The sequence below is a fragment of the Dipodomys ordii genome, unplaced genomic scaffold (genome assembly GCF_000151885.1).
Source record: "Dipodomys ordii isolate 6190 unplaced genomic scaffold, Dord_2.0 Scaffold16, whole genome shotgun sequence".
In the NCBI taxonomy this organism is placed as follows: Eukaryota; Metazoa; Chordata; class Mammalia; order Rodentia; family Heteromyidae; genus Dipodomys; species Dipodomys ordii.
In genome coordinates this window covers 17,072,120-17,095,791 of record NW_012267232.1, presented here as the reverse complement: position 1 = coordinate 17,095,791, position 23,672 = coordinate 17,072,120, and the positions used below count along the sequence as shown (strand labels likewise).

Sequence of the window (23,672 nt, the reverse complement as noted above, 5' to 3'; positions counted from 1 at the left end):
ATTATCTCACACATCTGGAGTTTACCAAATTAGCCAATTATGCTGGAGCTCATAAAATGAGGCCTTAAATGTCATTTAACTAGAAAATATTATAATCACCAAGTGGTCTGAATGTAAGATGATACTTGGGACAGCATCAGCAGTTACAGAAAACAAATCGTGAAACTAAACACAGTTCAAATATTCCCTCCCTCCCCCATGCAACCACACATTTTCTACAGCAATACTTTCTGAAGAATACCGTGTTTCTGAAGGCACTAGCAATCAACATGTTTCTCATTTGAAACGAAGCTTAATCTGACCTAGTTATTTCTTAGTTATTTGCCTTGAGCAAACCAATGCCCAAGAATTATTCTCATAAGAGCTAGAGAACATACAGAATGAGATCAGACAGACTGAAAGCTATGAACTTATGTAGTTGACTGCAAGGATTGAGGGTATGAGTGGCCAGAGGCTGCCACAAAATCTCCAAGGTTTAGTTGACTGAACATATACTAGCCTTCCATAGCTTTCATATTTCACTTAAGGAAGAGACAAAAGCTGCTTTAGATTGCTGTATGCTTTGAGGGATGACATACCAAAGATGATAGACTATTTAAAAATTAGAGCTCAGTGGCCACTACTTCTATACTTGTTCTTTTTTTAGTAATAAAATCTAGTCATTAGTGATAGGTGATATTCACTAATAAGTCCTTGGGCCAATTATTTAGTGTGATCACAGAAAATGTAAACATAATGATGTTGTACTGTCATGAGATGAGTAACATGCTGAGGATGACATGAAAGGAAAATCCTAGCTTGGTACATGGTGCACTGAAGTAAATAGCTTAATATCTTTCTTTGCCCATGCTACAGAATATTTGAAGTTCTGTTTTCCTCCTTGTTTTAGGAAAAATTGACTACTAGAGTGCTTGAAATGGAGGTGTAGGGGTGGGGAAACTGTCTGGAGTTTAAATAAAAAAGCCCCTCATTTGTCTATGCTTTTTTTTTTAAAAAATCAGAAGACAGTGGGAATACAGTCCTCTAATACCAGGACTTATGTACATTTTGGGAAGCTGCAAGGGTCAGCAATGGATACATCTCATTCTGGGAAAACCACCTTTATGATCATGGTATCTCTCTTGCCAGGTAAGCGTTCAGTTACTCTTCTTAAATAAATAACAAGTATAAAGGAGACTGAGAAAGCTTTTATAAAATATTCAGAGGCAAAGGAAAGTGCTCATCATTCTTGAATTCATGATTAACAATGAAACTAACCACCATTTTCCTAGTGACCAGACTTAATATCTTTAGAATCTCCTAGCCAATGAGGCTATCTTTATGTCTTTTGGGCTCTTTTTATCATGTAGATAAACCTATTGATTAAGTTATTTCTGTCAAATCAGTAGAAGATGATGAATTATGATGACAAATAGAAGTCCTTTCAACAGTGACAGTAACATGTTGCTTTCCCAGATTGATTTTCTGTGCATTCTCCCATCTGCATTACATTAGAGTATGGCTTGCTGGTAAAATCCAAGTATGAGGATTCCATGTAGTTGAAATCACTATGAAGAATTTGGAAGGCTCTTCTAAATCTCAAATTAATCTCACCTCTACAAAACCAGAGTAAAAGAACTATGTCATTAATAAAGATACACGCTTCAGGCTGTAAGTCTAGCTACTCAGGAGGCTCAGATCTGAGGATCAAGGTTTGAAGCCAGCCCAGGCAGAAGAGTATTATTTGTGAGACTCTTTTTTTCTGATTTACCACTGATTTGCCACAGTGGAGCTGTGGTTCAAAGTGGTAGAACACTAGCTTTGAGTAAAAAGATCTCAGGCACAGCCCAGGCCCTGTGTTCACACTCCATAACTTCCACCACCACCAACAGAAAATCACGAAATAAAGATGCAATCTTAGTTTTTAAGAAGATCAAGAATCTTAGAGGCAAAAATAAAGGGGTTTAGACCATGTGGTTGAATAATTGCTCTTGGGGACAAGAGAATCTTACAGTTGGGAAATGAGAGATTGGTGAAGGAGTACATTAACAGATTTTAGTGTTTTTTACAATATAGACCCAGTTTTCAAAATAAGAAAAACTAGGAGAGGCTAATTATGAAGATGAGTGCAATCCCATTTACAGGCCTCTATGTACTAAAGCAAGAAAAACCTTCCTTAAGAATATATATTCTAGCTGGGCGCTGGTGGCTCACGCCTGTAATCCTAGCTACTCAGGAGGCTGAGATCTGAGGATCGTGGTTCAAAGCCAGCCCGGGCAGGAGAGACCGTGAGACTCCTATCTCCAATAAGCCACCAGAAAACTGGAAGTGGCGCTGTAGCTCAAGTGGTAGAGTGCTCGCCTTGAGCTGAAGAGCTGAGGGACAGCGCCCAGGCCCAGAGTTCAAGCCCCACAACAAAAAAAAAAAAAAAAAAAATATATATATATATGTATATATATATATATTTTCTAAAAATGAAATAAGAAAACCAAAGGAATCTATTTTACTAAGAAAAAAGTCAACATAGCTATACTGAAAAGTTTTCCTTTTCTAGTTGTCTTTAATTGAAGGAATCTAGAAGGCTCTTTCTCTGCATCAGAATTAAGAGGTAACATTTTCTTTTGTATTTTTAGAAATGTTTCTATTTCTATAGTCATATAGTCTATGACTATGGCCTCTGGCTAACAGCATCCTCAGATTCAGAAAAAAATGTTAATTTTTCTAGAAGCAATTATATATACAGTAATGAGAAAAGGCTAATGTTACTATGCAAGAACCACATATACTATATGCTTGTATTTTACATCAAGGCAGAAACACACATGAAATGAAAAGGCTGGCTAAGGAATCACAAAATCCAATTCAAATATATTTGTTTATAGAACTTGACAGTGCTGACATGACTGTTTTATTGGAAAGCAACATTTTATTGACTAGATAACACACTATGACAAAGTATAATATATATAATATAACACACTCTGACTTCTCTAAGCTTATGAAAGGAACATGAATTAATAAGTATGAATATTTACCCCAGTTATAAATATATATATATATATATATATATATATGTGGCACTTAGCTATCACACCCTCAAAGAAGTTAGACTATAGAATGAGCTAGTATCCTTCTTTGATTCTAGACTACTATAATGTCACTGTGGTGATTTGCTTTCCATGTGTTTAGTATATATGGACTATCTGCTCAGTGCCTAAAATAAGCATTAGTAATACAGAGTGGAATGAGACATAATCTTTAGGGACATAAACTTTACATTCTTCAAGTGGGAGAGGGAAGAAAGGGTCATGTATATTATACTTTATATAGTGTATGTATAGAAGAAGAGAGAAAGAAAAGACAAGGGAGTGGAGGAACGATGGAAGAAAGAGAGAGAGGGAAGAGAAGGGATTGAAGGAGAAAGGAAAAATAATTCAGCATATGGTAGAGCAAAGATGGAGGGTGAAATGAGGTCACTTTGAATGAAGAGGGTGGATAGGGGGCAGGGTTGTACAGGAACACAGAACATGCAAAAGCCAGGCAAGTGGGAGAGACTAGAAGACTACAAACAGCTTGCATTGTTCTATTGCATATCTGTGTACGAGAATGAACCTGGAGAAAGGAAGAGTCATGTCAGCAAGGGCTCTGCAAACTGGAAGGAATTTGAATTTTATACCACAAGGCATGTTTTTACATATTCCCTACATACTGTAAAGATAAAATAATTATGAGAGTATAATACTGGCATAGAGATAGATAATATTGTGAAACAGTATAGGAAATGGAGAAACAGAATAGACGGTCTAGATGATATAGATACAGAACTTTAAAATACGAAAAAGATTAGTAAGGAAAGGATGGATTTTTCAACAAGTAATATTTGGACAATTGATTAATCATTTCAAAATGAATTTCTATTTGCCACACTAGACATTTAAAAAAATTCTTAGATGAATTAAATATATGAAAAAAATAGAAGAAAAATAGAAGAAATCCAATCTTGGGATTGGAGAGTATAATCTTTTTGTTGTTTTATGTTTTTCTTAGCATGACATTGTTGGATAGCTCAAAGGCAAGGTAGTTAAGATAACAAAAATCACAATCTACAATGTCATAAATTTCTGAAAGGCTAAGAGTTTATGGGGTTTAAGACAAATGATGAATTAGGAGAAATGTTTACAATTTTTATATAACAGTCAGATAATTTTTGTCTGTAATACATAGTATACTGAAATCAATTTGAAAAAAAATCTAGGAGAAATGTGTAAATGATAAAAATAGGCAACTCATGAAAGAAATAACACTTTATGATATAAAAGTATGCTAGTATTTGATGCTAATCAGGAGATGCATGACACTGACACGGTGGAGATCCAAAGTAATTATCTATTATGTTCCATCTGTATTTAAAAATGATGTTTCAAAATAAACATGCTCCTTGTGAGTGGGGATGTGAGGAAAAACCTGGGAGACAGTGAGGGAAAGGGTGATACCATCCAAAAAGAAAAAAATACAGTGGGCCATGATAAATTATACAGTCTCTAAGTATTCATATAGTGAGATCAAAGTAGAATATTATTAGGAGAGGATCACAAGGAGTCAATAAGTACATGGATCTGACCATAAAATAATATTTGTTGGGGGGGGGTGAGGGAGGAGATGGGAAGGGATGGGAAGGGGAAACAAAGGAGGAGGCAATAATGCTTGATAAGAAATTCACTCATTACCTTGCCCATGTAATTGTACCCCTCTGAATGGAATTTTCACAATAAAAAAATAAAAAAACACTCAAAAATAATATTTATTGAAATGAACTCGAGGAAGTGGAATTCTTTTTCTTTGTTGCTGTTTTAGTTTTCAGTTCCTTTTGTCTTGTTTGTTTATCTGCCTTTGGGCAGGAAGGGGGGTTATAGAAATGGTGGGACAAAGGCTAAACAAATACAGTAGGTGGACTATACAACTTGCGTGTGGGAATGAAAGGGAAAATCTAGGAGATAGCAAGGGAAAGGGGACACTGTTCAGAAAGAAACATACTAATTATGACTTATGTGACTGTAACTCCTCTATATAACCTTTACAATAACTATAAACTTTTTAAAAAAATGTCATTATCTAACTTATATAACTATAACCCGTCTGTACATCACCTCTACAAAAACAATAAAAAGTAAAAAAATGATGTTTGGAAGTGAACTTCTTTCATAGGTGCTTGCCACAAAGAAGCCAGAATTAATTTTTCCTCTTTTCCCTTCAAGCACAAGCTTTATTGCAAAAGTGCCAATTACATTCTATTTCTTTCTACCACAGATTTTTTGTTGACAACAATTTGTTACTTTATTCAGTAAATTCTCTTGCATATATAAACTTCTCAAAACACACACACAGAGAATATACTGGCATGGGAAGATATCCATGTTTAGGTTTAACTGAAATAAATGACTAGTATAAATAGTACTTACAGTAAAGTACTAATAGTACAGTAAGTACTGTAAATGAATAGTACTTGCAGTATGATCTGGTAAGAAAGGTAGTGATGTACAGTGTTTAAAAGCATGGGCTTTGGGTCGGACCCGAAGTTGAATCCTACCTTTTCTGCATAGATATGTGAAATTTACTAATTTCTTTAAGTCTTCTCTACTTTATCAACTGGAATAGAATGTACTTCACAGAGTTATAAGGAGAATTCTTAATATATGTTGAGACTAAATACATGCTAGTTTTATTATTATTTAAAAACTTGAAGAATGATTTCTTTATCTAGTTGTCTTATAAAAATTAGACTCAGCATGTTAAGATTAAAATACTAAGGGTAAAAATTCTAATAGCTTCAGAAAAGAAGTTTTTTTTACATGTTAAGGAGTAAGAAATAGATTAGCACCAGCCTTTTCTTCTTCTTTTCTTAAAACCAACCCTTGAATTCTAGACTAAAATTTCAAACTTGTGTGTAGAAAATGACTTTTATATTGTGTTTAAAAAACAACCAAGACATTAAACTATCATTGCCATGAAAAAATACAGCTTTAAAAATCAAATGTATTATGCTGAGTATTACAACACTAGCTATAGAAAAAATATCCTACATATATTTAAACTGAGTCTATACAGCAAAGAAAATTTTAGCTTCTATTAACAAAATATTCTATTGACATAATCATCTAATAGATATGATACTAAATTTGATAAATACAATTTTGACAGAGATATAATTTGCTTGCATGTTCTTAAACAACTGTGCAAACCTATTTGGGCATTATATTTAAATACCAAGAAACAAAGAGCTATTATACTTATATGGTTTCAGGCTAGAAAATTTTCAAAGTCTCAATGGTATAAATCAAAATTTGACATTGAGTCATCAAATTCTTTGAAATATCTTTTTGGTAGTTTTTATACATACTCAGTTTTGAATCATACCAGGAAAAACAATGAAGTGGGAAAAACACACTTTTAAGCATTTTTTTTCCTAACAAGACTAGGAAAACAAACATAAAACTTGTTAAGTTGAAATAATTATAATGCCTATATTAACATAGTCTACACACACACACACACACACACACACACATATAAAATACATACCCCTCTGTTTTGTAAATTGTCCGAAAGCTGTCTCCTAAACCTTTGTAACTATTTGGATCAGTTGCAAATCTCTGAAGCTGAAACCTAGAAACAAAATTAAAAATAAATCCAAGTTAAAGATTTTGCCAAATAGCTTTTCTCACTTTTAAAATGTTAGAAAATCAGCCTTTTCAGATTCATCTAAAACATTCTAGTTTTTACTATAGATTTTATTAATTTATTTACTTTATACAATATTGACCTTATATCTACAGTTTTAATAGTATATTCCTTTGTACTTTGATAGATATTTTTCACCTGTTTTTTAGCCAGGCAGATGTACCCTGAGGCATTTATACTTTTTTTTGGAAACCATCCACAGATGTCATATATTATTTTATATATAATTTAGAAGTGTATGAAAAAATATAACTATAGTTCTTAATTAGTGTTCTTTGATGGTTATTTAATATAAAGGTTAAAAACATTGAGAATCCAATGGGGCCTAACTTGGATTCTGATTTTAAACTTGGAATTAATTCTGGAAGTCAGGCACTTGCAAATGGAGGGAGAAGTTGGGACTGTCTATTAGGTTTGATTATTATATAATTTATTATTGTCATTTCTTGATGGGATAGGGCCTTTGCGTGATCACAGTTCTCTTTATATGGCTGTGGCTCAATAAAAATGAATCCTATTTCTGAAAGCAGAACTTTTTTGCTTTCTTTTTAGGCAAGATCATTTCAGAACTCTAACCTCCCAAATGTGGAAGTCCTGACTTTTTTATTTTGTGTTTCCCTCAGGATTGCTTCTAAAAACAAAACAAAACAAAACAAAAAAAACAGAAAATAACTACTTTCATTTCTACCACATATCCAGTTGTTCTCCATTCTCTGGTTTTTCTTAGTCTGCCTATTTCTTGGTTTTTAATTCTTTATCCTATATTCTAATTTAAGGTTCTTTCCCATTCTATTCCACATTTCTTTCCTTCTTTCTTTCTTTCCTTCCTTCTTTTTCTTTCTTTCTTTCTTTCCCTCTCTCTCTCCCTCCAACTTTCCCTGTCTCCCTTTCTCTTTCTTTCTCCCTTCCTTTTTATTTTTGGTGAAGCATTTTTACAAAAATGCTAGTTACATCTAGTTCAATATTTTTCCCCTACATTGTTGGTTTTATGATACGCACACAACATCTACTTCTAAGAATAACATATTTTGTAGTTCTAAGCCTCAAGGAATTTGGTAAAAACTTTTACACGTCACCGAGAAGAGCAACTATATTGCTTTGCTTGAAGCAGTTGGGCAAATGAATGGAATGAATATATCACAAGCTAGAAAGCAAAAGTTGAATTATATTTGGTTTCATAAAGTGGGGAGTTGCTAAATGTGTTGGATAAGACAGTATCTGCCCAGGGAAGATGTGACAGTTGAGTCTAACACAGTTCTTGTTATATGCAAATCTCTAAGTTAGTATTTATTGTCAGATTGGATGGATTTGAAGGAGAGCAATTTTGAAGGCTGAGAACGATGCCTGGACATGAATGGATGCATGTTTAGTAAACTTTTTCTTTTTAATAATTTTTTGTTGATACATTCAACATGTCCTTCTCTTTATTTTCTTTAACACAAGTAATATTCCACAACTTTATACATACTATTGCCATACTTCCAAATGTCACAAATATTCACTTTTTTTGTTAGTCCCGGAGCTTGAACCAAGGACCTGGACACTGTCCCTTAGCTTTGTGAAGAATTGAATTATTTTTATCTGAAACATTTGAGAAAAATATGCAAATATTTTTATTAACCTCTAAATATTTTAGGATATGAATATCAATAATTACAATATAGTTATAAACTTCAATAAAATCTTCTTAAATTTGTCATTGATACATTTTTTTGGTGCCAGTCGTGGGGCTTGAACTCAGGACCTGGACACTATCCCTGAGCCTTTTTGCTCAATACACTCTACCTTTTGAGCCTCACCTCTACTTCTTGTTTATTACTCGTTAATTGTGAAACTCTCTTGAATTTCACAAATTTCCTACTCAGGCTGCCTTTGAACTACGATCCTCAGATCTCAGTCTCCTGAGTTGCTAAGCTTACAGACATGAGCCACTAATGCCCAGAACAAATATTCCCTTTTATAATGTGGTTTCAAGGGGACCAAATTTACACCTATTGTCCCTGAGGTTTTTTGCTCAAGGCTAGCTTTCTACCATTTGTGCTCCACTTCTGGCATTTTTGGTGGTTAAGTGGAGATAAGAGTCTCATAGACTTCTGCCTGGGTTGGCTTCAAACTGTGATCCTCAGATCTCAGTAGGATTACAGGTATGAGTCACCAGTAACTGCCAAGAACTACACTCTTAAATGCAAATTGTACAGAACTTATCAGAAGATCATGAACCAGTACAGAGAGCTCATTTAAACTGCTTTGGATCCAGACATACATTTGGTATGCCATTAGCCTGGAAAACTCAGCAGCATGTTTTGTTGAGAATAAGAATAAGATTTGATGGTCAGGTAGATGCACTATGTCTGGCTTTTTCTGGAATATACACCAGGTAATTTGTCACTTCAGATGAATTAACACAACACAGACAATATATAATAGTAGAATTATGCAAAGATTTATACAAAAAGTAACAGAAACATGTAGACCAATTTCTAAAACAGGCTTTGATTCTAGTTCAAATAAGTATCTCTGTCCATGTATTTGCATATTTGTAATCTATATTAATTGCTGAGTATGAAACATTTTTGTAAACATTTTCCAAGACTCTTTGGTAATTGTTCTTTTAGTGAAATTATTTAAAGGAGTTTTGAAATATTATAAAAGTATTATATGCACATAGATGTTTATAATATCTGTAATAATCTTTCATTAAGCTTATTTACCTCATCAAATTCCTTTCTTTTTTTTTTTTGGGGGTCCGGTCGTGGGGCCTGAAGTCTGGGCCTGGGCGCTGTCCCTCAGCTCTTCAGCTCAAGGCTAGCGCTCTACCATTAGAGCCACAGCGCCACTTCCGGCTTTTTTCTTTTTGCTTATGTGGTGCTGAGGAATCGAACCCAGGGCCTCTTGCATGCAAGGCAAGCGCTCTACCACTGAGCCACCTTCCCAGCCCTCATCAAATTCCTTTCTATATGTTTTTCTCATAAATTACAAAGTATTTTCTTAATGTGGGCCATATGATATAAGATGCTAAAGGTTTTTCAAAAATCCAAGACATTATTTTCACTTTCAGAAAGCACAAGACAGAAATATAAGAGAAAATAATTGATAGCATAAAGGAAAACACGTGAAAGTAGTGCAGGCACTATGATGTCCAGGTGTTCAAGGTGGACAATTATTGTTTTCCACAAAGGGCTGGGGAGGGTTTCAGGAAGGGGAAGGGATTTTTAGCTGGTCCTCCTGGGATTCAGAAAGGCAAAAAGAACAGAGAAGAGAAACCATTCCAGCTGGGGAAAGGAACAAAGGCCACAGAGGGAAAGCTGCCCTTTCTAATGGGGAAATGAGGGAAAAGCCCCTTCCTTCACAGCCTATGCTGAGTTTCCTCCAGGAAAATGCTACACTACTCTGCTTACAGCAAATAGTTGGTTGCTTAATGTGCGTGAAGGACTGAGTGCATTAGGAGATGGTAATTGGGAAAAGAAGTAAAAGCCTGTCATAAGCCTGTCTCTGCTTCTCAGCTGAACACTTGAGCTATCCATCTCACAGTTGTATGACTGTAGTCCTAGACAGACCTGTGAAACCATCAGTAGTTGTACCAGAGCATCCCAATGCCTAGAAAATCCACCTTGATGTCTCTTTTACAGCTGGGGTTAAAGGCTTCCACTATGTCCAAGATATCTGCAACTTCAGGTAATATGTGCAAACAGGAGTTCTTAACCTGGCTATTGAAAGTATAGGCAGTTCATTCTTTAGTTGTCATTACTTTCCTCCCCCCCCACAATTAATCAAAGAATATTTCCAAACTGTTAACATGAATTCAGTTAACATGAATTATTGAGCAGTACTATGTATTAAGGACACCACTGTTGGAGGAGAGGGAGTAGGGTATTACAAAGAAATAAGACAAAGTCTTGATTTTCAGAAGCTTGTAATTACATAAAAGATGGGTAAAGGGATGATACCAGAATAAAGTTTGGGAAGGATGTATTAGAGTATCAGGTGCTAGTTAATGAGGTTTACTAACATTCAGATCCTTCTTATTGGAGATGATGAGTGGCGGATTGCAGCCACTGATCATGGTACTTTGCAGGGACACTGGAGCAAGGAAAAAAAGTAAAGGCTCCAAATCTATGATTAAACTTTACCCATATATTTTAAAATAGGAAAGAAGGATGGGTGGTCAGTAGAGTCCTTTAGGAGTGCCTTCACACAGAAGCTGTCTGTCTGATGAGTGATGCTGCATTTATTAGAAACAAACAAGAGAAGCAATATCAAAATAATTATATTAGGAGCATCCACAAGCTGTGTGGAATAAGCAATGCAAAAGGAAGGGCAGGCATGGTAAATAATGACATCTCAGTAAAGTCTTCAAACCATTCCCTATATTAGAAATTCTGGACCCACTGGAGGACCCGCTAAACAGGTTAAGGTAAGTGCATCTGCTCTAGTATGTATCTCACACATGGCATGTCTACACTTTGCAGAGAATGTACATGCAGTATTTAGTTTCACTACATGACTTATGCTGATATCAGTTCTTCTAAGCAATCTGTTTCAAGTTGATATAATTACAATGTATTTTGGTCAAAACAATTTTTCTTCTTCCTTTCTAGGACATTTTTAGCAATTTAAAAGGTTTTCTTTTGTGGGGGGGTTGGTCATGAGCCTTGAACTCTGGGCCTGGGCACTGTCCCTCAGCTCTTCAGCTCAACGCAAGTGCTCTACCACTTGAGCCACAGCACCATTTCCATTTTCTGGTGATTTATTGGAGGAAAGAGTCTCACAGATTTTCTTGCCAGGGCTGGCTTTGAACTGTGATCCTCAGAGCTCAGCCTCCTGAGTAGCTAGGATTATAGTCGTGAGCCACCAGCACCCAGCTAATTTACAAGGTTTTTCCCCTGGATATTAAAGCCTTATATCAGTGTTTTCCAAGCTGTATTCTAAGCTAACACATCCTTTCTGCTCAGAGAGACCATTTTTCCTGTTGTACAACACAATTTTGTGTAAAATTGCAAGGGGAAAGCCACACTAGTCCTGATTATATTGAGAAGAAAAGCTTAGACTTCGCCATTGTCCTAATAAAACCAGCTTGGTCACATCTGGAATCTCCATTTGAGTAGCTTCTATTATTAGAAAGAAAACTTGCTGCCAAACACACAGGACGGGCAATGGAGTAACACCTGAGAAATATTCGGTGACTTACTAGTCAGAATCAAAGACAAGGGAAAGGAGTGTGACTCAACCCTCCTCTCCAAAGGAGCCAGGCATGCAGTACACCACAGTGCCTGCTACATGGCATTGCATACACTTAACAAATAGAGGGAATAGGCTGTGGCATTTGAAACAGCATAAATACTAAGCAAGTTACTCTGTTAACCACTAGGGCCAGGAGGTGCCTCTTAGTGTTCATAAACACAATGTACAAATGTATCTTTTAAAGTAAAAAAAAAAAAACAATCTTTTCCACTCATTAAATCATTCTTTCTATACATTTGTTATGAATAGTGACCACAGAATCCGCCCCCCCCCCGCCCTTAACCAAGTGCTCAGTAAGGCTCATTTTAAATTGTTATTAGTCTCAGTGTAGTTAGATAGGCCACTTTAGCTTGTCTGAGTGCTTCTGAAACCCACGTCATCAGAAAGATGTCTGAGAGGAACTTGGACATGAGGCTCAAGTGGTAGAGTGCCAGCTGTGAATGAAAAAGTTGCAACTATTTAAAAATCCTCAGATCTCAAATTTATATGGTGTCTTTATTACCAAAGGAGTGGAGATTTAAAAATATACATGGTTTTTTTACAAATGTATAAATTATATATATTCTTATATTTGTATAAATACCTTCACGTGAATATGTAAGAAGTTGATTAGAACAGGTGATGAAATCTGTTCTCAAAGTACATTTGTGTAGCACATACTCTGCTCTTTAATTAGACCATTTGATGATTTGGTGAATGAAGCAGAGAACTACTGGAGAGTCTCAGAGACACAAAGCAGTTGTAAGCCACTCATTTGGCACTGTCATCCATTCTAAGGAAATCAGTAAGATAAGTGAAACTTATTTCTGGTATTTGAAATCATCTGCCGCTAGATCATTTTCTAGATCAGTGATTCTTGTGATCACTTCTGCCTTTCCCCATTCAGCTCTGCTCCAAGAAAGCCTTTGCATCCATCATTTATCTTATTGTCACACTCACCTCAGGTTGTTTGTCAATGTTTGTGCTCTGTTAACGGGATTTCAGCTTCCAAAAAGAAGGTAGCAAGGTTTGGTTTTGTTGAGAATGGGGTGTAGGGGCTCCTTACCACAAAGGCAGCGCTTAAGGGGCTTGTTTTTCTCCTTCAGTGACCTTGCGTAATGCCACAATGCATTAGGCTGCATAATAACTTCACCTTTGTGTCAAAGGAGGTTTGGCACTTTGGGGCTATAGGCTGGGAGCCAACACTTATAATTCCAGTGTTGCCACTGATTCATAGTGAACCCGGAAGAAATGTGGAATTCAGTAACTTTCTGCCTGTTTCTCAGTATAAATAGAAGAACAGACCAAACACACTTTGAATTTGGAAGAAAAGCAACGGAAAATGAATACTTGAATTTCTTAGCCAAAAGAGAATGGACATCTTATCACCTGAGTTCCACATTTATAGGGGTTGGAGACAGCTAATAAAAGCTGTACCCTCCTAAGTGGTGATGAATCTAATGGATCTCCCTGCAGAGATCTTTGTAAATGTGCCATGAACAAAGATTATTAGTAATTACTAGAATATTACATGTACTCCTTAATAAACACTTAAGAAGCCCACTAATGAATCAAAGATTAGCAGACCAAAGGTTTGTAATTATAGAACACATTAAAAGGAAGATTAAATAAAGATTTTAATTTGCTGTAATTAGCCCATCTCGCTGAAATAAGATGTTGCTCTACAGAGCGTGTTTGCTTTCTCACTCATCAGATGAGCATAACTAAAAACGTAGCGTGTGAAGACATGTCTGAGGTTTTTATATTGAGGTGTATACACCCACCTCACAAAGTGCTTCAAAAAGCACAGACAGAAATATTCCCTCCTGTATATCCATATCCTGTGTTCTCAAAAATCACCCTCTGACAGAAAAAATGCTATTTTCCTACAGAAATGCCACCTCCTGAGGTGTCTGTATTTGTCATCCCTACAGAAATAGATCAGCAGCTGCTGATTTTGAAGAGACTCTTCTTTCTATTATCTTTCTTTTTTTATTGTTAAAATACTGTACAGAGGGGTTACAATTACATGGGCAAGATAATGAGTAGATTTCTTATCAAGCATTGTAGCCTCCTCCTTTGTTTCCCCTTCCCATCCCATCCTCCCCCACCCAACCCTCCCCCCCCCACCAAAGTTGTAAAGTTTGTTTTCGACATAACGACTTGTATGTCTCATTGTTGCAATGGGTCCACCTGTATCCCTATTTAAGCGATTTGTTTTTTCCCTTCACCTCCATAAATACAAAAGTTGAGGGCAAGGGACAGCACATTCTAAGATGCCCTCTAGGTCTATAATTTTGCCATTTGCTTCCTAAGTACTAGTGAATGGTAATGACTTTGAAAAGTTAGCTACAAATATTTTGATTTATTCCAGATTAAGATTAATCCACACAACTTTGCCCGGGAAACTAATAAGGCTCAAAAGGACTTGGATTTGTATCAAACATTTACAAAGATAGATCTATATCTACAGAGGGACAAAGTTAAGTCTTTTGGGATCCAAAGATGAATAATACATAGGTCTTACCCTGCAAGAAAAAATTAGGGGGCAGGGAAATGTTGGTAACTAAATTTAAAACAAGGTAAAATACAGAGGCTAAACAAACTTTCTAGGAGTTTGCTACACCAACAACTTATGCATTGCCTCTGCTTTCTGGGCTCACAATATAGGTCCAGTATCTAATAAAGGTAGTAGGTCCACCAGCATGGCATTTGAAGATACCAAAGCAGTCTCAACAAACTAGAGTTTAAAAACTATGTTCATATGGATTTGTCTTTACCAAACTATTATAAAAATACAAAGATATTTGTCTTGACTTCTGCTTAGTCATAAGCAAGAATAAAAACCCCAGAAACTTGTGCCTGGCAAGTCACTTAATATGACTTTTTCCAAGTCTTTCCATTTCTTAACAAATTGGGAGGTGCCATTCTTTCCCCTCATTTGCAATAAATAGTATACATCTAGAATACTTTTATCAGATGAGCAGAAAAACCTCAAAAGCTATTTATATATGACCATATAAGATGGCTAAGTGAAATGAACCCCAAGATCTAGACACAAGAAGTCTTTCTCTGTTGTTTTTAATGTACTATGTGATTTTTTTGGTTTCCTTTGTATGTTCTTTCTCCTATGGCATATCCCCTATTTTCACTGTACTTGATTTTGGTACCCTGCATCTTGTATATTCATTTGTCTAATTCGGAGAGGGGAAGGGGAATAACAAAATGTTGAAACAAGGACACAGGATGACCCATTGCAACAATGATACCCACAAGACAGCATAGTGGAAATGAACTTTACAGCTTTGGGGAGGAGTTTGAGAGGTGGGGGAGGGAAAGGATAGTGGGAGAACAAAGGAAGGGGTAACAATGCTCAACAAGAAATGTACTCATTGCCTTACTCATGTAACTGTAACCCCTCTCTACAGCATCTTTACAATAAAATAAAATTTAAAACATTAGATGTCTTCTGTCTGTTTAGTCTTTATATCTTTACTAGGTGTATGTGGGCTGGGCCATGCTTTGGTTTAGCATTTATGATATTGTAAAGGAGACCAATAAATTTCTTTAGGTTATGATAAAGCAGTCTATAATTTGAAGAAATACGTAGCCTGGAGTGCTTAGTCACCTTAGATAATTATTACCGACAAGGTGACAACTTCTTGGCAAGGACACAAAAGCAAGGAAGAATCTATGCCATATAACTTTGAACATGTTTTTTTTTAACAGAGCTTCAATTTTATCTCCTTGAACTATCAGATCCATTGAGATAGGCTGATTATATTTTAAGTAATTGCCTATTATGTTAGACATAGCTAATTGTAGTTATTTTCACAAGGCAAAGAGCTTTGACGGCTGATAATCTGGGGCTGCACACTTTATAATTTATATTTTAACATTATGTTTAAATATTGCATAAATGGCTCACCATTTGCTAACCACACATTTTGTTGTGAAAATACTTACTTGCATGTCTCTCATTTGTGTGAAAAATAGATCTAGCTTTGTATACCTCAACTCATTACAAGACATATGGTTTTTCTGCTATTTAGAATTAATGTAAAATTTGACATTGCAAAATGAATTGCAATAAGGAAGTTTAGTCTACTATTTGGCATTAAGTCTTCCAGTTGTTTATATTACTTATAGGATAATAAGTAAGCACAATGACAATATAATTCTTTTTGGGGGGGGGTCAGTCGTGGGGCTTGAACTCAGGGCCTGGGCACTGTCCTTGAGCTCTCTCTCTCTCTCTCTCTCTCTCTCTCTCTTTCTTTCTCTCTCTCTGTCTCTCCTGGGAAAATGTGAAAACTTTTGCTATCAAATTAAGAACAGGAAGCAAAAGTGACCTACTCTGGATTTTTCAAAAGACAGATGAGAGGTCAGGAAGCACAAATCTGTCCCTGAAATAAAGAATTACAGAGCAAAATGTGCACAACAGTATTCTAAGCAGGCTATGAATTTTGTGACTACTGCTAAAACTACAACTTATACATCTGAAAAAAAAAGCAATACATGCTTCTGAAACAAATATACCTGTGGTAAGACATGGTGTGAGAGGCTAGCATTCTACCACTTTGAGCCACAGCTCCACTTCTGGTTTTTGAATGGTTCAAGGGGACTTTGCTGCTGGGGTTAGCTTTGAATTGTGATCTTCAGATCTCAGCATCCTGAGAAGCTAGGATTATAGGCGTGAGCTACCAGAGCCCTGCTTAATACTTCTAAAATTTATCTTAATGACAACATTCTAGTTAACAAGAAGCAAATGATCATTAAAGATTATAACACAAATCTAATCATGTTAAACCACCAGTAATAAAATAGACTAATTAACATAGCTGTATAATTAAAATGTTTCAAGCATGAACTACATTTAAACAAACACTTGACCAGTATGACTGCCAATTATTTTGCTTTTTGAGATATATGTCACAGCATAAAACTATACTTAACTTCAGATTATAGGATGGCCACTCTTTGAATACACACACATATATGCACACATGCTACATATACATTTATTCATATTTCATATTTAGTGACAACAAATGACCTTATATCCACATGTACCTATGAACATTCTTACAAGTGCACTAACTTAGGCTAGTTATTATTCTTGTTTATTACATGAAACAAACTTGTTCTTGGGAATTGAAGGTGGAATGGATTGAAAATTAGAAATAAAATCTAAGCTGGACACCCAGTAGTTCACACTTATAATGTGAGCTACTCAGTAGGGTGAAATCTGAGGATGCTAGTTTGAAGCTGGCCAAGGAAGATAATCCAAGAAAAGACGCTTAGCTCCAATTAGCCATCCAAAAGCTGGAAATGGGGGCGTGGTTCAATGGTAAAGTACCAGCCTTGAATGAAAAAGTCAAGCAAGAGAGAGAAGCTTTGAGTTCAAGCCCCAGTATTAGACACAAAAGAAAGAGGAGGTGGAGTAGAAGAAGAGGAGAGGAGAGGAGGGGAAGGTGGAGGAAGAAAAGAAAAGAAAGAATGCCTATTATGGTAGTGAGCATGCAGAGAGTTTCACCAGCTTCTGTAGTCAAATATTAAAATCACCAGAGAAATTTCATAGTTTTCCTACATTCCCAAAGTAATTCATTAAAAAAATTCACCCTTTCCCCAAAGTTAACTATGCTTTTAACTCCTTGAGTACTCAGATATTTCTAACAATACCAATACCACCTACTGCCAGGCGACAGAGTACCAACATTCATACCTGTTGAATTTGGGTTCATTGTTCAGGATGAGCTTGAAGTCCTTGGTTTCTAGCTGCCACGAAACTTCTGAACAGGGAATTCAAACCTGGTCAAACCTGCCAGCACCCACTCACTGACTCTGGGAACTGAGGCACTGCAAAGAAGCTAATTATGCACTAGGGTCCCTGGCAAGGAAGACTGTCAGAAAATAAAAAAGTGTATGGAGACCCCATGGAGAATTCCATTTTATTGTAATGGAACAAATGAGCTATTGTATGGTTTATTTAGCACTGCTAAAGATATTTATCAATAAAGTCAAAGAAACTAAGATTAAAGAGTGAGTGGTTTCTTTGTAATCATAAGCACAGATGATTCTGCTAGAAAGAAATTCAGAGAATGTAGATAATAAACTTGGCTAATAAAGGAGAAATTACGCTCAGGCTTAGCATAATAGGAAGCAATTTCAAGAAATAATTTTATTTTTAGATCAAGATTGGCCTTATAGGCCACCAAGATTTCTATTGATCATTATCAGTTCCAAATAAAGATAATTTTCCAAAGCACATCCCAGGCAGATAGAAACTAAAAGTGACCAATGATAACCATAATGCTTACTTATATAGAACTTTTAACGCCTACGACATTTTAACACATATTCTCAGCTCGGGGGTCGTTTAATTTTAGCTTCCTTATTTTTGTAGTGTAATAATCACGTAGAAGATACAAAAGTATCAGCTTAGAGCTAGAAATCATCAGTCTAAAGGAAGCACATGTCCTCTAGTCTCTTGATGGTAATATAGATTTACCTCTTGTTCACTTAGTTGCTTTTCCAAGTCCAAGCTTGGTCATTAGTAAAAAGAAAATAGATGAGGTTATATTTGACAAGTTGAAGATACATGGGATCCCTTTAGACTTCATTTGATAGCCAACTGGATCAATACCAGATAGGCAACAACAAAAACCAAAGATCTTTTCATATTTATCTAGCTTTTATTCTTGTGCTTATTTCCAAGTATTTAAGTGCCTGAAGGAAGTACAGTGCCTGCACTTTACTGTATGCCTGGGGACAATGTCAAAGGTGATAGCAACTAATGAGCTCTAAAACTCTCTCTCTCTCTTTCTCTCTCATCCTCTCTCTTTTTTGCAACTAAATTCTTTTAATAATGAATATTCTATTATATCATGAACCCACGCTCAAAAGATCCCCAGTGGAAGGGTGTGGTTTCATCATTATCATCAAGTAAAATGTTAAAAGTAAGCTCAGAACACTCACATGCATAAATTAATCCCACCCAAGAGCAGGCCTAACTTGTCCAGTGAACTTGTGTTGGAAACTGCTTCACTAATTAACCAAATGTTTAATAAAAGTTAACTAATAACTTTGGCAATATGATTGTCAGGTAGCAAAACACTACAAGACTATTCAAGTCATTTCATTTTGTTAAAAGCTGATCTTGTAGTTAATAACGTTTATATAAATATAAATTTCCATTTTCAAGCATAACAGAACAATCTGTTTACAAATTAAAATCTTGACAATTAAGTATTTGGAGTAACTTGAATTCCCTAAAATACTATATGTTAAGCAATCATTTGAAATAAGATCTGAGTAAGAAACTTAAAGAGTTTTAACCTACATAAGGGTTAAACCTCAGCCTTCACCCTTTTGCTGGGATGAGTTCTGCTTATGTCTAGTGCACATTTCTTCATACTAATTCAATTAATGATGATAAAATGTAGATGGAGAAACTAGACTTAAAACAGAAGTTACAGTCTCTTCACAACTGACCCTTTATTGAATTTAAGAGATCAAAAACTGCTCCAAAGTAGTAAAATTTACAAAAAAAAATTCAAGCTGACTTCAATTCAGAGCATCTCCATTGTATTCACCATCTAGATGCTGACACTGATCTCACAGAAGTTTGTCCCCTTCCAATAGGGGACAAATAAGTAGTATTAACACATTAGTGGCAGACAAGCCTTTCCAGGTGTGTGGTTATTTGCTTACCACCTTGAATTTTATAAGGCTTACAGTGGTCAATGGGACCAGCTTGGTTTTGTTTCTATTTTTGTTTTTTCTTATGACAGAGACTATGTAGACTATCCTGTAGAGGCTACAAGGTAGCCTACAACTCAACATTCTCCCTTTTTCAAGCTCCCAGTGCAGTGCTGGAACTATAAGCAAGCACTATTACTCCTGGTTGGTGTGGGATAGAGGCTGCTTTTAAATAAAAATTACCTTCCTGTGCTGTAAATCTCTGGGTCGGCCAAGTTTGGACAGGCAAATCAACTACACTAAAGAATATGCGGTGCTTTTCTGGTTCTTTGTTTCCTGTGTATAGTTCATTCTATCTTTGCTTTTATTGCTAGGAGAAGACAAAATTCTTGCATTTCAGCACGTCTGCCTTGGAGTCTTATCCTTTCTCCCTTTCCCTCTCCCATTACAATCTTCGGCATTCTGTCTTGGTGCTGTAATTGACCACTCAAAAAAAAAAAATCAGTCGTGGGCTAAGGACCTGAGAATCCAGCTTGGTCATGGCTCTTACTGAGGGCCTGTGGAAGGGGCCATACCAAGTCAAGTCCGTGAACATTAGATCTGGCCTTTGCAACATCTATTTTGGCTGTTCAGAGACCATTTCTGCTTTTCAGTTCTGTGCCAGGGTGTTAAGTTTCTAAGATAAGTGGCCTCAGGCTGAGTTTGAAAAAGGGCTGTCCTGACAGGAGGGAAGAACCAACCATGCTCCATTTTCTTCTAGTACTCTGCTATCAGGCTCTGGTGGGCATTTTCAGAAAGAGCAGCACAAGGTGGTAGAGTCTTTCCTTTCTGAAGGAGGAAGACCCTAGTTCTATGTGCTCTTGTCCTTGCTGGATTCCTCCCCTTATAGAGCTTAGTAAAATGTCCATGGCTTCTGGATACTGCACAAGAACTAATGTTCATTTGCAAGGAGGCTGAAGCTAAGGGTGCAGATCCCAAGTACAACAACTCCCTTCAGGTTCCCTGAAGTTCCTTTCCTCTTGTCGATCAACTTGTGTTGTGGATTCGGTTTCTGTGTGTGTGTGTGTGCTGTGTGTGTGTATGTGTGTATGTGCGCGCGCGCGCACATGTTCATGCATGCACGTGTCTGTTTCCACTCGTGCATTATGAACTATGTGGTAAGTTGGTGACTGTCTGTTATTTAGCTTTTGAAAGATGTATGTTTAGTTTACAAGTATGAGAAAAATAGGAAAATGTATTTTCAGAATTCAAATCAAATCACTGTGGTTTTCTGTTGGCTCTCGTGGTACTGAACTATCCCTTTTGGTGGGAGGAGGGAGAGAGAGAGAGAGAGACAGAGAAGAAATGAAAAAAAAACCCAAAAGGGTTCTGCTTCAAGGACACATGATTTTGGAACTGCTAAGCCCGTTCTTATTCATGGCTGTTAGGTCAAATATTGGCAGGAGTCATGGGACAGCTGAAGTTCCATTTCATACTTTGAAATGTCTTTTTCAAAATCTTGATATGCTTTATATGTTAATTGGAAGGTATTTCCCTATTTTTCATTCTTTTGAATTTAGACAACTTTTGAAATAAACCAAAGGAACAAATGAGTATTTTCAATGTTGAAGTCAGTAATGAAGATTTGTTTTAATAACTATTTTGTATTAGCATTACTTTCTTCAGATTGAGGTTCTGCTATTGTGGGAATTTTAAAAAAACATGAAAACAACATATTTCACATGTTAAAGGCAAATTTTCTCAAAAAATGCCAAAAAAATGAAAATTCTCTCCCTCTCTTCCTCCCTCCCTCCATCCCTCCCTTCCTCCCTCCCTCCCTTCCTTCCTTCCTTCCTTCCTTCCTTCCTTCCTTCCTTCCTTCCTTCCTTCCTTCCTTCCTTCTTCCTCCCCACCACTCTTGGAATTACATAGTGGTATCTGGTTAGTAGAACAAATATTTGGTATAACTTACACTGGAGACAAGTAAGGATAGAAAAACTACCATTACATATATAAGTAATTTATGTTGGGCTCCAACAAGAACCTGCTTTAAATTTGCATGCCAATTTACAAACCCCATAGTTACCAGACAAGGTTAGTAGCTATTGAAAACAGGGTCATCTAAAGACTATGCCAAAAACAAAACAAAACAAAAACAGTTTAAAAACAAAATTACAGCTGCACATTGGTGGTGACCCATTCCTTTAATACTTGCTACTCAGGGGGCTGAGAACTAGTGGATCATTGAGATTCCACTTCCAAAATAAACAATAAAAAGTTGGGCTAGAAGTTTGGCTCCAGTGATAAAACACCAGCCAGCCAAGCAAGCCCAGACTGGCCTAGAATTCAAACTCTGGTACATACATACATACACACACACACACACACACACACACACACACACACACACACACAAATAAATCTTACATAGCTTTACATTTCATTTAACTTTATTCAAAAGGAGTGAGATGCATACAGGATATTTAAATACTTGTTTCCCTTCCCAGTTCAGGGCTTTCCTGTACTACATGAGTCATACCTTGTCCTTCAGCTTTTACTTCGTTTTTCAGATAGGTTTTCCCCTGATTTCATCTAGGCTGGCCTTGAACTACAGTCCTTATGTATATGCCTGCCTAATAACTGGGATTACAGATGTAGGCCCCTAAATGCTACAACTGACTTCATCATCATCATTATCATCATCATCATCATCATCATCATCATCATCATCATCATCATAATCATCGTCATCGTCATCATCATTTTTGTTTTCCTCATCTTCCTTTTTGTTAGTCTTTTCAGCCTTGATAGCTCCCTTTTGTGCTATATCAGATTTTCCTACAGCTCAGTAGGTAGCGGTATCATATTTGTATTTTCCCTTCAGCTTGGCAGCCTTCTTTTCTCAAGGCTGCTTGTCACCTGCATTAGAGTTGCTCTACATCTCCTTTAGATTCTTTGCAGTGTTGCCTATGGATAAGCCACAATGTTTTCCTTTGAGTTTTGGGTAATACTCAGAACAGTACACGAAGAAGGGCTTCTTGCACCTCGGTTTTTCTTTCTTGTCAGTCATAGGAGCTGAACTCTGGGCTTAGGCTCTGTCCCTCTGCTCTTTAGCTCAAGGCTAGTGCTCTAAAACTTGAGTCATGGTGCCACTTCCACTTTTTCTGCTTATGTGGTGCTGAGGAATCAAATCCAGGGCCTCGTGCATGTAAGGCAAGTACTCTATCACTGAGCTACCTTCACCTCTTTTTCATTTTCCTTTAGGAGGAGTACAGGATTTTCATTTTTCTCTTATAATCAGCTATGTTCATTCTTGCAATTTCTTCAAACATTCCTTTCTCTTTAGCAGGCTGGCTGCTTACCTCTCTAAGCCCTTTGTAGAAAATGCTGGATAATGGAAAGAAGCATGTAGGTGTTGTTTTTTGTGTTTCTTGGGGAGTTTGCACAAAGAACATACCACCCTAATTCACTGAATAAGCCATGTAGTGTTTGTATCCAAAAAACTAGTCACAATTATCTTTTTCACATTTTTTAAGTTCATTCACACTCTTTTAATTGCCACTAGTCCCCTCATTCTACCTTGCAACCAAACATCATAGCACACACATGCATAGTTAAAGTCAGAGAAATCTGATTTGAAAATTAGTGCAGTGCCAAGATGTAGTGGCTGTAATCCCATCTATTCAGAAGGAAGAGATTCAGATGGTTGTAGTTCAAAGCCACTTCAGGCAAAAAGCAAGACTCCAATCAGTGAACCTAAAAATCTAATGTGATAATGCCAACCTGTGTTCCCAAGCTACAAAGGAAGCATAAGTAGTAGTATCACAGTCCAGGCCAGCCTGAGAATTAAAAAAAATACAAAATCTTATGTCAAAAATAACCAAAGCAAAATGATCTGGGGATATGGCTAAAATGGTAGACTTGCCCAGAAAGGTACAAAGACAGAATTAAAATCTCAATACAAGAAAGAAAGAAAGAAAGAAAGAAAGAAAGAAAGAAAGAAAGAAAGAAAGAAAGAAAGAAAGAAAGGAAGGAAGGAAGGAAGGAAGGAAAGAAGG

The 23,672-nt window shown here is 36.4% G+C and overlaps 1 protein-coding gene across 1 annotated transcript in view; it reads right to left on the bottom strand.

Moving 5' to 3' along the window:
• Window positions 1-23,672, bottom strand: part of Slc25a21 (solute carrier family 25 (mitochondrial oxoadipate carrier), member 21) — a 517,201-nt gene that overhangs the window by 133,987 nt on the left and 359,542 nt on the right. Inside the window, exon 3 of the mRNA XM_013012257.1 lies at window positions 6,559-6,642. Coding sequence (XP_012867711.1) covers window positions 6,559-6,642 — 84 coding nt within the window. The remainder of the gene's footprint in view (window positions 1-6,558; window positions 6,643-23,672) is intronic.